Below are 17,278 nucleotides of genomic sequence, written 5' to 3'. Positions count from 1 at the left end.
GTATTGAGTCCATTTTCAGTCAGCCAAGCATAAATAACAAACCCCATGTTTGTAGCATATTTGTATGTCTTAAGCGTACATCATGGCAATGCTCATGCATCAATGTGTAATCAACCCAACACCAAAGAGATACAAGTCTCCCATCGCATGTTTCACCTCATCTCCCTCCTATTCTTGGTATGCTTGAGTCTTCCATGTACTTTGAATTCATACTTATTCTGTTTGAGGAAAAGGAATATTTGGAAGAGGGTTCTACATTCACTGTATCATTAATAGGTTAATGCATCAAGGAAAATACACGAAGAGGGAAGAACTCAATAAAATTAACACATGTTATCCACTCTACATTTCATGACCTCCCACACATGTACTCTTCACGTATTAAACTCATATTTCAAAGAACTCTTACTTCCTATTCCATGTATTATGCATCTAATACATGATTTCCAAATAACACTCTATTTTCCATGTACATAGACTTATAACAATTAAGTTTATGATGTGTGCACCAGACTAATACTGAAGGAAAGTGAATGGTGAAAGAAAGTAGAAAAAAGAGAGAGAGAGAAGAAGATATGTGGGAGGGAAATCTAATTATTATTCTGCATAATCTCCACTTACAGATACTGAAGTCTAAATAATAAATAGAATAACCACTTCTCCTAAAACAATGAGGAAGTGGCCAAATTATTAGCTAGGAAATAGGAACTAAAGCAACAAATAGATAAGACCCATGAACAACTTGTGGACCAACTAACAGATTCCCTTTAGTCCTCTGACCCCGTCCAACCTCTGGGAGGAGTGCACCATGCACGCAGCAGTTGTAAGGTCCTCATCAGTCCTTCCCCCTTACACTATCCTTCTTGTCACACACGGCGATTACTTTCTGTTATTTCTTTTTCTTATATGCTGTAATCATTTACTTTATTTCTGTTATTGCCTATTCTGGTTGTTGCTTTAAATTCCAGCTGTAATAGTTTGTTACTAGGAGAATTTTCTAGGGAGAGTCCATGTGTAAATGCTAGAATAGGACAAACCGGTTATTATAACCGCTTATAAGAAGGAATCTACTATGGCTGCGTCCATGATAGGAGGTACATGTATCCCTCCTAGACCCTCCAGGTCCATTAACGAGAATATTATTAACAATCAGTATCTCTCTCTCTCTTTAGCTATCTCCCTGCTTCTCTCTGTTCCTTCTTCCTTCCTTCCTTTCCAGCTTTTCTACTGCTATCCCCCGACTAATTCTCTAAGTCAATGAGATAGTCATTGTCACTAGCAGTGACAATTTGATATCAAAGTTACGGTCTTGGCCGGAGTTAGTAGAGCATTCTCCCATGGTAGAAGGTACCCGCATGAAGAGCTTTGAGTCGCAACTGTAGCAGTTCAGCTCGACTGTGACAGATTTCCAAAATCGCATGGATCAATTAGAGCGGGGTTTGGAATGCAATCACGATGCAATATTAGCATTGGATCGCAAGATGGAGAATTCGGTAGGGGAACTGGAGAGAAGGTTCAATGGGGCTCTATCTCAAATGCGGGAGGATAATGCGCAAATGAGAGCAGAGCTGGGAATCTTACTCCAACAATTTATGGTTATGTTCACTCGCCAAAATGCAATAAGATTGGCCCCAGAGTTCCCTCCCAGAGATAGAACATAACCATTAATACCAGATAATAGGCGAGACAGAGTAGTGGGAAATGATGGAGTCGGGATTGAACCGGAGGAAGATATAAGGAACATGATCAAAGGTGGACAAGAAGGACCGAATCGTCCACAGCAACCGGGGTTCCCAACGCCTTGGCTGGAGATTCCGATGTTTGATGGGAATAATCCTCGGTGGTGGGTGAGGAAATGTGAGCGCATGTTCAATTGGTATAATGTACCTGAGGAGAGAAGGGTAGCCCTGGCTTCAACCTACTTTGATGACCTGTTAGACGCTTGGTACCAGGGGTGGACGAGGGTTAGGGATAATCCTACATGGAGGGAGTTTACTGATAGGCTATGCGAAAGGTTTGGGGAGAGGAGCATGTCCAACGTAATTGAGGAATTCAATAAATTGAAATAGGTGGGAGAGGTGAATACCCACCTGAGGAGGTTCGAAGAGCTGAAATCACTGATCATCAACAACGACCCCCACCTCTCGGAAGCTTATTTTGTGTCTAGTTTCTTGAGTGGGCTCAACGAGGACTTAAGGCCTATGGTAAAAATGATTAGGCCTCGAACGGTGGAGCAGGCAGCAGAAAGTGCACGTTTGCAAGAGATGGTGGAGGCCTTGATGAGGAAGCAGAGACAACAACACTGGGTTGTAAGTGGGAGTGCGTCTCATCAAGGAGAAAAGGGACACAACCGTGATTGGGGTGGAGGCAATCAGGGTGTTAGGAATTCAGGGGGGCTTGGTTCTGGGAGAAAATACAATGAGCTGAGGAGGCAACCTAGACTATGTTTTAGATGCGGGGATAAGTACTATCCCGGGCATCAATACAGACGGCAGCTGTTGTAGCTAGAGGGAGACTCGAGGGAGAGATTAGAAAGAAGATGATGATGAAAGGGAAGAGGGTGAGGAGTTCAGAGAAGGGGATAAGGGTGAAATTTCACTGCATGCACTGAAGGGGGTGACCAATAATAAGATAATTAAAGTAGAAGGGAAGGTAAAGGATGACAGTTTGTTGATCTTAATTGATAGTGGAAGCACACATAGCTTCCTAGATGAAGGTTCTGCTAGAAGACTGAGGTGTTCCCTAAAGGAAACTCAACCCTTAAGTGTGAAGGTGGCTAATGGGAATAGGGTGATCAGTGAGTCAGTATGCCAAGGGTTTAATTGGGAGATGCAAGGTGAGAAGTTCGAAGCAGACTTGAGGCTGCTGCAATTAGGGGGTTGTGATGTGGTATTAGGGGTTGACTAGATGAAAGGGGTGAGCCCCCATAAGTTTTGATTTCAATAGGATGGAGGTATCATTTAACAAGGGGGGAAAAAGGATGACTCTCACGAGAGGAAGAGAGTTTGGGGCTTGTAGGATGATAACAGGGAAGAGGCTCCACCGAGTGTTCAAAAACAAGTGGAGCCAGCTAACCCAATTGTTCTCCATTGTGGCAGCAGAAGAAGGGGCCGAGCAGAAGCTATATGGAGAATTGCACCTGACGGTTAGCAATCAGCGATGTGAGCTTGACCAGGTACACCCTCAAACCCCTATTGATGAATTGCTGGTAGAGTATAAGGACTTGTTTACTGAACCTGTCACTCTACCCCAACCCAAACCTTGGACCATTCCATTAACCTCAAACCCAATTCCATTAACCTCAAACCCAATACCATCAGATCTTACCGTTAATTCTCCAGCCCAGAAAACAGAAATTCATCAACGAAGAGGACACATGAATGAAGAGGAACTCGGCGGCACCTCTCTCCCTTCACGTTTCCCTTTTCTCCATCGCTCTTGTTCATCCCATTGTGCCATCAAGAGAGCGAACTGATCCATCATCGTGGCCATATTTTTCTTGATTCCACTCACCTTCTGCACTTCCGACTTCAACGAGTCTAGCCCATTGTACAACCCATCTATCTGCCTTTCCTGGTCTCCTACTCACTCAGTAAGGTTCACCATGGGAATCGGTTTTGCTGTTCTGATACCAAATGATAGATTATTGAAGATAATCTATCTTGATTTACTGAAAATTGAGAGGAATACAACTGGAAAATTAAGTAAATGAAAAGAAAGTGGACTTTCGAGAGGTCCACACTCTCCCAATATCTTCACTACTCCAAAAATATCCCCTCCCTATTCTACTATATTTCCTATTTATATGTTGTTCCAGCTATCCTCCTCTAACCGATTTTGTTGTCCGCACATGCCACCTGCTTTGCTCGACCCATACTACCCTTTAACCACCTTTGTTGTTTTCTCCCTTTCCCTTATCACTATTCTGCCCCTGCTTATTCCGTCTTTGGTAACGGAATTGTATGGGTCTTTTATCAATGCCTCCCCCCATAGAACTCGCCTTGTCCTCAAGGTGGAAATCAGGGAATTGTTGCTGGAGCATGTCATAGGTACCCAGGTGGCTTCTAAAGGTGGCAACCCTTTCCACTAAATGAGTACATCCAAGCCTCTTAAGTTCTTACCCGTCCCCGGCCTTACTCCAATAACTGCCTCCGATTCCACTAACATCTCTAGTTCTTCACTGAGCTGGCTAGGTATATTAGTTAAGGTGGTGAGTATACCGTTGGCATTACGTAATTGGGACACATGAAAGATGAGATGAATGTTGCAAGTCGTAGGCAAGGACAGCTTGTAAGCGACTTGCCCAACGTTCTTCTCCACAGCAAATGGGCCATAAAATCAAGGTGCTAGCTTCTCATGAGGACGTGCAGCCAGCGACTTGCGGCGATAGGGCCTGATCTTCAAGTAAACCATGTCTCCAACTTCAAACTGAACATCCCGCCTTTTCCCATCTGCCCCTTCCTTCATCTGAGCTTGAGCCCACAGCAATTGAGCCTTCAATTCCTCCAACATTTGATCCCTCGCAACCAATTGCTGCTCCACTGTTGATACCAAGGTAGAACCCCTGTCGAACCTCAATAACCCCAATGGCTCCTGTCCATAAACCACCTGGAAATGAGTAAGTTTGGAAGCTGTGTGGTAAGAAGTGTTATACCATAACTCTGCCCATGGTAGCCAGTTGAACCAAGCCTTTGGTTTTCTTGATGCAAAGCAACATAGGTAGGTTTCTAGTGTCTGGTTTAGTACTTCCGTTTGCCCATCCGAGTGGGGGTGGTAAGCCATACTTCTGCATAGCTTTGTGCCCTGGAGGCGAAATAACTCTTCCCAAAAATGGCTCATGAAAACTTTATCCCTGTCAGACACAATAGATCGAGGCACCCCGTGTAGGCGTATCACCTCCTTCACAAAAATCGCAGCCACACTGCCAGCAGTAAAAGGCTGTTTGAGTCTTCTGAAATGTCCATATTTGCTCAATCTATCCACCACAATCAATATTGTGTCCATATTTCCTGATCTAGGCAACCCTTCAATAAAATCCATAGCTATACTTCCCATACTTGACTCGGAATAGGGAGTGGCTGCAAAAGGCCGTGATAAGGCTTGGTATTTGTGCTGCTGGCAGATGGCACATTGGTTCACATAGCGATGGATATCCCTCTTCATCCCAACCCAATACACATTCGTTGCTATCCTCTTGTATGTCTTCAAGAACCCTGAATGCATGCCCGAACTCCCATCGTGCCCCTCTTGGAGCAATATAGGAATCAAAGTCAATCCCTTAGGCAAGTTTAATCTGCCCTTGAATAAGAGCTGAATATTAGCCCACTGATAGTCGGGTTTGGTCGAAGGATCGTGTTGTATTTCCTAGATCAATTCCTGCAAATCCACATCTGCCTCCACTTCCTTAGCCAGCTGTTCAAGTTGAATAACTTTTGAAACTGTTATCGCAAAAAGACCAGCTGAGTGATTGATCCTAGAGAGGGCATCTGCTGCCTTGTTCTCCCACTCGGGCCGATATTGGATGTCAAACTGATAACCCATCAGTTTCAGCAACCATTTTTGGTGTTCAAGACTCACTAATCTTTGCTCCATTAGAAACTTCAAGCTCCACTGATTTGTGCGTATGATAAACTTCCGGCCCAATAAATAATGCCTCCATTTTTGGACAACGAACACTATTGCCATCAACTCCCACTCATACACTGACTTATTGCAACCGTTAGGATTAAGTGCATGGTTGTAAAAGGCAATGGGGCAATGCTCTTATATTAAAACAGCCCCTAAACCTAATCTGAACGCATCCATTTTCACCACAAACTGTTTAGTGAAATCAGGTAATCCCAGCACTAGTAAGAAAGTCATAGCTTCCTTTAATTTTTGGAAAGCCTTCTCAGCTGTTTCATCCCAACCGAACCCGTTTTTTTCGTAGTTTTGCTATGAGAGGCCAAGCCAACTTCCCATAATCTTTCACAAACCATATATAGTACCCTGTCAACCCCAAAAACCCTCGTAATTCCTTTATTGACCTCAGCCTTGACCACTCAAGCATGGCCTTAACTTTGGACTAGTCAGCAACCACCCCTTCGCGTGAGATGACATGGCCCAGGTACTCACTTCCTGATGTCCAAACTGGCATTTTTTTCTGTTTGCGTAGAGTTGGTTTTCAACCAACACCTTCAACACCGCCTTCAAATGTAGCTCATGTGCCTCCAAGTCACTACTAAATACCAAAATATCATCAAAAAGAACCAACACATATCATCGCAACTGACCTTTGAAGATCTCATTCATGAGGGACTGAAATGTTGTCGGTGCATTGGTCAGTCCGAAGGACATGACCAGAAACTCGTAGTGCCCCTTCCTTAACTCTAATCTGGTGGTATCCTTCAAGTCCAGCTTTGAAAACACCGTGGCCCCATGCAATTCATTTAACAACTCATCAATCATTGGAGTAGGAAATTTATCCGGCGCCGTTACTTTATTCAAGGCTCGGTAATCTACACAAAATCTCCATCCCCTGTTCTTCTTTTTAACCAACAAAATAGGGCTAGAAAAGGGACTAATACTAGGTCTAATAATCCCTGCAACGAGCATCTTTCGTACTAGCCTCCCAATTTCAATTTTTTGAACATAGAGGTAGCAATAGGGGGCAGCTCCCAACTATAAGTTGATAGCATGTTCTCGTGTCCTTCTTGGTGGCAGCCCTTTTGGGTCATTAAATACTTCATTGAACTTGGCCAACACCTGCTGGATACCACCCTATGTGACGGCATTAAACTCCCCACAGTCTGCTGACAAACACCCTAATTCAAGAAGCACACCCTACTCGCTATCCTTTAACGCTTTCATCATGGCTTTGAATGTGACAAGGGTTTTGCTTAAACTTGGATCCCCTTGCAATGTAACGATCATTCCTCCTGCATTGAATCTCATAGTTAGGGATTTCCAATCAACCTGTACCTTGCCAAAGGTTGCCAACCATTTCATTCCTAGGATGACATCCAAGCTGCCCAACTCCAAGGGAAGAAAGTCCTCAGTTATCTCTAAGTTTTGAAGAGAAAGAAGTACCCCCTTACAAATTCCGGTGCCCTGCACAGCAATTCCCGTACCCATGATCACTCCGTAGCCTGCTATCTCTGACCTTGGTAGTCCCAATGTTTGTACCAACTCAGCTGCAATGAAGTTATGAGTAGCCCCGCTGTCTATAAGTACCATGACCTCTTGGCCAGCAATCTACCCTCGCACCTTCATGGTTTTGGGTGGGGTAAGTCCCACCACCGAATTCATAGACAATTCTATCACCTCTCCCTTAGCCTCATGCACCTCCCATTCACACCCTCCTTCCGTCTCCTCTTCTTCCACCAGCTCTTCCTTCTCTTCGTCATAAATCACCATAACTTGTAATTACCTGTTTTTATAGCGATGCCCAATAGAATATTTCTTATCACATCTAAAGCATGACCCCTTCTCCCTTTTAGCCTTCAAGTCTGCCTCACTAAGTCTCTTGAAAGGCGGATTACTCCCCCTTACCAGCAATCGGATTCCAGTGTAGCACAATCACATTGGTTGTTGCTAACTTTGGCACCGCTAATGGGGAAATCGTACTCACCGATCGGTGGTGGTTCGAAAATGGGTTGAAGTGAGTCGATCCCCTGTTTTGACCACTTCCTAACGAGCCTCCTCTGACGACCATGTTTCTTTCCTCAATTCGCTAGGCCACTTCCATTAGCTGATCCAACCCATTCAGCCTTAGCACTCTCAGTTCCACTCTGATTTCCGGCTTCAACCCATTAATGAATTGGCCCTCTAGTAAGGTCTCCGGCATGCCTTCGAGTGGTGAAGCCAATGTCTTGAAGCAAAGGCGGTACTCTTTAACAGAGCCCCACTGCCTAAGGGCAAGGAATCTCTCCTCCAGGGTTCCCTCATGCGTGGACCTAAATCGGCTTCTTAACATCGCTTTCAGTTCTTCCCAACTCCGCACCGGACGCCATCTCTGTTCCCATTGAAACCATGCAAGCACTAGCCCATCAAAACAAAAGGCTGTTGAATCCAACTTCTCCAACTTCGCTAACTGGTTGACAACGAAATACCTTTTAGCCCTGAAAATCCAAGCATCTGGATCCTCTCCCTCGAAGATCTGTATTTCCAAGTGCCCCCCCTTTGACTCCATCATCCCCTTCGCCTCTTCCCATACTCACTTCCAGCGTTCTCTCTATGAACGAAGAGGAACCCGACAACAGCTCTGTCCCTTCCCGTTTCCCTTTTCTCCCTCGCTCCTGTTCATCCCATTGTGCCATTAGGAAAGCGAACTGATCCATCATCGTGTCCATATTTTTCTCGATTCCACTCACCTTCTGCACTTCTAACTTCAGTGAGTCTAGCCCACTGTACAACCCATCTATCTGCCCTTCCAGGTCTCCTACTCGCTCAGTAAGGTTCACCATGGGAATCAATTTTGCTGCTCTAATACCAAATGATAGATTATTGAAGATAATCTATCTTGATTTACTGAAAAATGAGAGGAATACAACTGGAAAATTAAGTAAATGAAAAGAAAGTGGACTTTCGAGAGGTCCACACTCTCCCAATATCTTCACTACTCCAAAAATATCCCCTCCCTATTCTACTATCTTTCCTATTTATATGTTTGTTCCAGCTATCCTCCTATAACCGATTCTGTTGTCCCCACATGCCACCTGCTTTACTCCACCCATATTACCCTTTAACCACCTTTGTTGTTTTCTCCCTTTCCCTTATCACTATTATGCCCCTGCTTATTCCGTCTTTGGTAACGAAATTGTACGGGTCTTTTATCACACACACAACGATTACTTTCTGTTATTTCTTTTTCTTATATGCTGTAATCGTTTACTTTATTTCTGTTATTGCTTATTATGGTTGTTGATTTAAATTCCAGCTGTAATAGTTTGTTACTAGGAGAATATTCTAGGGAGAGCCCATGTGTAAGGGCTAGAATAGGACAAACCGATTGTTATAACCGCTTATAAGAAGGAATCTACTATGGTCGCGTCCATGATAGGAGGTATATGTATCCCTCCTAGACCCTCCAGGTCCATTAACGAGAATATTATTAACAATCAGTATCTCTCTCTCTCTTTAGCTATCTCCTTGCTTCTCTCTGTTCTTTCTTCCTTCCTTCCTTTCCAACTTTTCTACTGCTATCCCCCGACTAATTCTAAGTCCATGAGATAGTCATTGTCACTAGCAATGACACTTGTCCACAAGGATAAAGCTAGGATAAGCACGGGAAAAACGCCACAAATTTTCCCAAGTAGCATCCGCTTCAAAGGCCCCCTTCCATTTCACCAATACTTCAACCCGCGACGATACTTCCCATTTTGAATCACTCGACGGTCCAGGATAGCTTCAAGCTATGGCAACACTTCATCCACTGCTGAAACAGGAGGAGGGGCTTGGGATACAACGGTCAAGAGACCCTCATGTTTTTTCAAGAGACTTACATGGAATACATTGTGAATGAGTGATTCAGGTGGTAGGTCGAGTCAGTATGCGACCCGTCCAATTCGTTCCAGGATGCGAAAGGGGCCGTAATAACGAGGAGAGAGGTTGAGAGACTAATGGAAAGCTACAGATTGCTGACGATAGGGCTACAACTTGAGACACACCATATCACCAACCTCAAATTCCACCTCCCTCCTATGCCAGTCAACCTGGACCTTCATGCGGTTGTATGCAACTATTAAGTTATGGCGTAACACTAGCAAAATTTATGCTCACTGTCGAAGGAGCTCAACTGCTTGGACTTTGGTAGTACCTGGAACATATGAGAGGAGATGGGGTGGTGGAACTCCGCAGACTACCTCAAAAGGGGAGAGTTTTATGGCCGAATGCAATGAGGTATTGTAGCTATATTCCGCCCAAAGACAACCACTCTACCCATCACTTTGGTTGATCACTAGTAAAACAACGCAAGTATTGTTCGAGAGTTCAATTCATTACCTCAATTTGGCCATCGCTTTGCGGATGATAACTTGAACTCATGTTGAGTTTGGTTCCACGAAGTTGGAAGAGAGTACGCCAGAATGTGCTCACAAATACTCGGTCCCTGTCACTAACAATAGAGGTGGGTATGCCATGTAATCACATTACCTGATCAAGAAAGTCTTGAGCCACTGTCATAGCTGTTTATAGGTGCTTCATCACAATGAAGTGGGCATATTTGGAGAGGCGGTTGACCACAACCACGATCGCGCTAAGCCCTTGGGACAGCAACAATCCCTCGACAAAGTCCATGGATATATCCAACCACACGTTCTGAGGAATAGGCAAGGGTTGGAGGAGTCCACTCGGGGTAGTACGATCGTGCTTGCAGCGTTTGCAAGTGTCGCAATTCTTGATGAATGACTTGACGCCGCTCATATTCGAACAATAGAAATCCCCCCGTAGTCTACTAAGAGTCCTATGGTAACCAAAGTGGCCCCCTACAGGAGTAGAATGAATCTCTACCAATAACAAAGGAATTAAAGGAGAACTAGGACTCACACACGCATGTCCTTGTCAAAACCAAACTCCATTACACTGGATATAAGCCCGTGCATCTTTCTAGGCGGCATCAGCTAGTTGTGTGTAATAGGGATCACACAAAGTCTCTACTTGTAGCTTTTCCCACCAATCGGCTTGAGGTAGAGAGATAATCATGCATTGAATTGTTCCTCTTCTCAACAACACGTTCGTTCCCTAATTTTCTTTGCCCTTCTTATACTGTATTGAGTAGTCATAGCCCATGATCTTGGGTAGCCATCGGGTTTGTGCCGGTGTTGTAATCCGCTACTCAAGGACGAACTTCAGGCTGCATCGGTCAATGCACACAGTGAAAGGTCACCCCCAGCAAGTATGGTTTCCATTTTCGGATGGCTTTAATGATGGCGATCATCTCCTTCTTATAGGTGGACAGCGACAAAGAAGCCCCTTTCAAGGCCTCACTAAAATAAGCCACGGGTTGCCCTTCTTGTAGTAGAATTGCCCCTACACCTTCCTTGCAAGCGTCACTCTCTACAACAAATGACTTAGTGAAGTAGGGCAACTGCAAAACTGGGGTAGTGGTCAATGCTTGCTTCAGTCAAACAAAAGATGTTGCTGCCTCCGAAGTCCAAACAAATCCATCTTTGGTTAGGAGTTGATTAAGTGGGGCTGCAATTCCTCTGAACCCGCTGATGAACTTCGGATAGTACCTGGCAAGTCCCAAGAATCCTCGTACTCCCTTTAGTGTTGTTGGGGGGGTCAGCCATTCATTGACTGCTCTTATCTTTTCGAGGTCCATGCGCACTCCATCAGAAGAGATGATATGGCCAAGGTAGTCAACTTGCTAAACTCCAAACCAACACTTTGACTTCTTGGCAAATAAATGATTAGTAGGTGAAACAAATAAAACAATGCACAAGTGGGATAGGTGGTCGGACCAACTGATGCTATAAATCAAAATATCATCGAAGAAGACCAGGACAAATTTACGGAGATAGGGTCGAAATAGATCATTCATTAGGCTTTGGAACGTTGCCTGGTACATTGGTGAGTCCGAATGGCATGACGACGAACTCATAGTGACCCTCATGAATGCGGAAGTTGTCTTGTGGATGTCTTCGTCATGAACCCGGATTTGATGGTAACCAGAGCGAAGCTCTAATTTGGTGAAGAATCTTGCTCCATGATGTTTGTTGAGCAGTTCATCTATAACGGGAATTGGGTACTTATCTTTGACAATGATAATGTTGAGGGCTCGGTAGTCCACACGGAATCTCCAACTTCCATAAGCTTTTTTAACTAGGAGCACTGGAGAGGAGAATGGGCTATTGCTTGGACGGATTAACCCGTTGTCAAAAACTCATAGACCTGACGTTCAATCTCAACTTTTTGATAATAGGGATATCAGTAAGGCCAAACACTGAGTGGCTGAGTATTAGGCATCAAAGGAATCCTGTAGTCATGCATACGATCAGGGGGTGGCTGAGTGGGTTCTAGAAATACCTGGTTGAATTCCATGTGGAGCTCGTTGAGGTCGCCGGCCAACTCTTGTGGGCTATATGTTGGAGGGTCCAAAATTATCTGGAAAAAAAACCCCGCGCCTTCTAGGTTCAGCAGTTCTTTATCTCTCAACGCCTTAGATGGCCCCTTGCGTATTCCTTGTAACTTGTGTAGCCTGCCGTCCTTTTCAAAGCTCATGGTCATGTCACGATAATTAGCTTCAATGGGACCGAGCGTCTCCAACCATTGCACCCCGAGCACTGCTTGACAAGCCGCTAATGCTAAGAAATAGAAATCAGCCCGTATGGAACAATTATGAATGGTCAAGGAAAGTCCCTTGCACTGGCCCGAGCAATCAATCTTCTCCCTATTAGCCACCACAACCTGGAGAGGTTTGCTGCACTCCACAAGTAGGCCGAGTCGCTTGCCCACTGTTTGGTCGAGGAAATTGTGCGTACTCCCGTTGCCGATGAGAATAGTGATGTGGTGGTTCTGCAATTGCCCGTTGACTCGCATGGTCTAGGGGTGCGTAGTTCCAGTGATTGCATGAAAAGAAATTTCTAGTGTGGGGTCGTCACTTGCCTGCTCTTTTTCAGGGTCGGTCTCCTCTTGTACCATCGGATCCTCTATCATAAATAATTGGGGTCGCTGGCAGCAGTGGCTAGGCACAAATTTTTCATCACAATAGAAGCAAAGCCCCTTCGTGCGTCGATATCGAGCTTCCTGACTGGTAATGCATTTGATAGGTGATGACAATTGTGGAAGTTGTTTGGTAGCCGAAGGAGGGCCAAGAATTCCAAGCAAGGAATCTGTTATGGGTCGTTGTGCTTGACTCGACAAAGGTGCCCGTGACCCTATGTTGGGTCTCTTCTGTAGCTGGTTTTTCTCTTCGATTAATCGCGCCACTCCTACGGCATTAGATAGCAACTTCGGTTGTTTCACCTTCACATTCAAGCAGATCTCATCTCGTAATCCTGCAATAAAACATCCCACCAAGTAATGTTCAGGTAAGTCATCCATTCTTTGGGATAACTTTTCGAATTCGGCTTGTTATGTCTCCACCGTAGTAACTTGCTTGAGCCTCGCGAGTGCCTCCAAAGGATCCTCATAAGCTGTTGCTCCGAACCTGTGAAGAACAGCCTTGGTAAATTCCAGCCATGAAAAAGGCCCTTTGAACTTGCTCAACTAGCGGTGCCATTGTAGCGCCACCCCCTCCAAGTGGAAAGGTGCCGATTGCACTTGTTGTGATGATTCGACCCCCTTGAACTCGAAACATTGTTCGGTCCTATAAATCCACCCCATGTGGTCTTTGCCATTGAATTTCAGGAAGGATAGCTTGAGGCTGGTATGGCTCCGCTCAGTAGCCCCTGGAGTGTAGGAACTATCAAAGTTGTGTGGCACTTGGTGGTGGGATGATTCTCCATGGCCAAAAGAATTGATGTTTTCTTCACTAGTGTGTTTTGCTTGGGCAACTTGAAGGGACTGTAACTTGGTCATAATAGTTAGTTTGGAGGGTGGTGTTCATGTGGTCAAAGTTAGCTTCATGCCAGGTGGTGACTTCCTGGACCTCATCGTGAAACTCCGCGTTTAATTTCCTACAGGTTGCCATGACTGTGCTCTGATACCAAAAATAATGTGTGCACCAGACTAATACTTAAGGAAAGTGAATGGTGAAAGAAAGTAGAAGAGAGAGAGAGAGAGAAAAGAAGATATGTAGGAGGGAAATCTGATTATTATTCAACATAATTTCCACTTGCAGATACTTAAGTTTAAATAATAAATAGAATAACCACTTTTCCTAAAACAATGAGGAAGTGGCCAAATTATTAGCTAGGAAATAAGAACCAAAGCATCAAATAGATAAGGCCCATGAACAGCTCGTGGACCAACTAATAGATTCCCTCTAGTGCTCTAACCACGTCCAACCTCCAGGAGTACTGCACCATGCACACAACAATTGTAAGGTCCTCATTAGTTTATCTCCACTGAATCCTCCAACTGACCTATACTTTAAAATAAATCTAACACAACCCTCTGTCATCATGATCCTAGGAGCAATATCGTAAGGGTTATAATAGTTTGTTAGGAGATATTTTATAATTTGTTAGGAGCGCACATAGGTGTTGTTATGAATTCAGTTAGCAACCAACTATGCCTATAAAAAGGCTACTTGTAAGAGGATGGGATGTGATATGAAATGAGATTGAAATCCTTTCCTTCTAGTTCTCTCTATCCCTCTCTTGGTTCTCTCTGATTTCCCCTCCCTTTCTGCTAATTTATCTCCCTCCTTTCAATTCTCTTGTTCGGATTTTCACCTAATTCCAGTCTCACCCTAGGTAACCCTAGGAATGTGACACCCTCAAAGTCTAGCACGCAGAGTTTTTTAATTAAGATAGAAAGCTTGTTGACAGAGAATACTTTTTATGTCCTAAAGCATAAAATTCAAGTCTTTGCCTCATTTGAAATAAAAAAGGGAAAAAAAAATACTATCAAGCTTCCTATATGAGTTACAATTCACATCAGCCATATATGAAACAACGGGCATTAGTCTTCCCTCTTATCTTATTCTTCAAATGATTTTCAAGATTGCTACCAAGAAACAGGAAGGTAGAAGAAAAGTAATAGCCTTTCAGAAATGTTTTGCATTAAGAAAATTCATAACAAAATACTATGAATTAGCCCAAGAGGAAGAGGAAGAAGAACAAACCCTGCCATTAGGACCCACTTTCTCAGACAAGAGAAACGCCAAATCCCCACTTCCACAACACAAATCTAACACATTATCTCCCTCTTTTGCACTGCACCAATCAAAATAAGAACTTCAACATTCCAGACATACAAATATACAAATAGCAAAAGAAGTTCACTTACCCACTCCAGGACACAGCCATACGTTTCCAGATCCGATGATGCCCCAAGCTCAGCAAATCATTCAGCTGTTAAAACAAAAACAAAACAAAACATTTTCAGAAAACAAAAACCGTACCCAAAACTCTCGCTCGCGCACAAAAATTGCAGTATGAGGATAAGGGGGCATACATTATCATAGACTGGAGCAATGCGGCTAAAGAGCGCCTGGCGTTCAGCGGCACACCTAACCGGACGGCGGTTTGCCCTCAACGGCCCAACAGGAGGGACGTAACCTGAAGTAGCCATCTTCTCCCACCACTCCTCCCTCCCTCTCTCTCTCTCTCTCTCTCTCTCTCTCTCTCTCTATCAGTTTCTGATAGGCTTGTAAACAGGGTGAGTTCGGGTCGGAAACGATAGATTCGGATGTTACGGGCTATATTTGAAGGACCAATATCCGATCCAACTAGTCGACGGGACTCAAAATGGAGATCCGTCTCTAGATCTGTAAATAACAACCGAGATTAACCGTAAATTATCTGTAAGGCCTAAATTCCGATCCGATTAGCCCCCGACCAGATTAACCGTAAATAAAAACCTGCAAATCTCAGTAAAAAAAAATTTGAAAATCACAATTGCAAATGCCATAATTCACTCCGTTAGCCATCTCCAATCCAATTTCCTACCCTTCTTATTATATTATAAATAATCTACTCTTTATTCTAACCACACTCCCATTCTCTTTCCTATTTCACTCTCTATTTTATTTATTTATTTTAATAAACTTTAATTTTATTTATTTTATAATTTTTATAATTTTCACCCATACATAAAATTAATAATCAAATATACGAAATACTCAAATACACACATATATAAAATTAATAATTAAATATACAAATCAATAACTCAATATACAATATTAATCATCCAACATAAAAATAAAAAAATAAAATTTTCCCTAAATCTCACAAACTCACTTGCTGCTTTATCTGCTCCTCACCCTGTCGCCGTTCTACTTGTCGCCTCTACCTCCTCTGGTTGTCATTCTGTGCCTGCAACTCATCTTCTCAGGCTATCTTCGTCGGATATGTTGTCGTTGCCTTTTCAACGTCTCTTCGCCGACCGATTTCACCTTCACCTGCAACTGCTTTTTCTCTTCTTGCGTTGATGGCCATTGGAGAGTGAGGAAGAGATGGCGAGAAGACTTTCATCGCCACATGTGGGGAGGGATTTCCAACTTGCCAAATTTCTAGCGAGGCGAAATAGCATCGTCCAGTTGGAGCTTAATTTCTAGATTTGGCTCCTTATTCCATGGTTTGTTAGGCAAAATAATTACCTTTTACGTGAGTAGAAATTGCATACCATGCCAAAATATGGAGAGCCAATTGTTGGAAACCCACTCAAACAGTGCTTCCTATACGTCTTTTCCCTTGCTAAATGTGGTGTTCCAACCCCACTACCAAGTGCCACTGTAACTCGAGGTTATGCCATGGTCTATCCCGAAGGTCAGTTGTGCCCTACTAATAATAAGAAGTAAAATAATTAGAGCGTCCTAAGTGAGATCCAAGCTTCGCCGCCTTCATATGAAGAAAACCTGAGTCCAATAATACATTAACAATGGAGAGCCACTCAAGTCTCACACCGACTAGGCCTTAGGATTAAAACCAATTAGCTACAATTTTAAATTAATTCCCAACCATCACATGCAAACATCCATTATCTTAAGCCTTGGTTGTCACCATCAAGTTCAATACAAAATAGTTAAATTACATTAACCACAAGGCACAAGCACACTTAACCTAAACTCTTTCATGGTTTGACACCTTACATCAATCAGCGGGTCATCAACAAGCACTACTTTTCCTTTACTGGATACCAAGCCATCTGTTTGGTTAGTGAGAAAAAATGAGGTGAGTCCTGAGACTTAGGAAATGCAATATATAATACAGTAAATTAATATTCACGACAAATATAGATAAGCGTGAAGTGAATCATGCCCACAGGTAGAGATGGAAAAATGGGCTTGGCCCGACGGGCTGGCCCGTTGAGGCCTGACCCGGCATCGAGCTAGGGCCAGCATTTTGCTGGCCCATTTAAGGCCGGGCCGATTTGGCCCGACCCGCTAATCGGCCACACAACCCCCCCTCAATAGCCCTTGCCCTCGCCCTCACCCTCGCCCTCGCCCTTGCTCGCCGGTCGCCGCACTCGCTCGCCCTCGCCCTCACCCTCGTCTCGCCCTCACCCTCGCCCTCGTCTCGCCCTCCTCGCTCTCGCTCTCTGTCTCACCTTCGCCCTCACCCTCGTCTCGCCCTCACTCGTCCTCGCTCTCCCTCTGTCTCGCCCTCACCCGCGCCCCTCGCTTTCCCTCTGTCTCGCCCTCGCTCGCCCTTTGTTGTCCGCGCCCCTCGCTCTCAGTCTCTGGGCA

The 17,278-nt window shown here is 44.2% G+C and overlaps 1 protein-coding gene across 13 annotated transcripts in view; it reads right to left on the bottom strand.

The window, feature by feature from the left end:
* LOC127797273 (2-phytyl-1,4-beta-naphthoquinone methyltransferase, chloroplastic) overlaps window positions 1-15,246 on the bottom strand; it is a 54,349-nt gene extending 39,103 nt beyond the window's left edge. For 5 of the 13 annotated variants that reach the window (XR_008022168.1, XR_008022170.1, XR_008022169.1 and 2 more), the window contains exon 1: window positions 12,007-14,687. Coding sequence is in view for 8 of the 13 variants with exons in the window: in XM_052330016.1 (XP_052185976.1) it covers window positions 12,007-12,519 (513 nt within the window). In the remaining 5 variants the exon portion in view is untranslated. The other 8 variants (XR_008022167.1, XM_052330014.1, XM_052330021.1 and 5 more) reach the window with 6 other exon arrangements.
* Between the last annotated feature and the right edge of the window lie 2,032 nt (window positions 15,247-17,278).

This window comes from Diospyros lotus, chromosome 3, assembly GCF_014633365.1.
Source record: "Diospyros lotus cultivar Yz01 chromosome 3, ASM1463336v1, whole genome shotgun sequence".
NCBI lineage: Eukaryota > Viridiplantae > Streptophyta > Magnoliopsida > Ericales > Ebenaceae > Diospyros > Diospyros lotus.
This window is presented reverse-complemented; position numbering and strand designations above follow the sequence as displayed.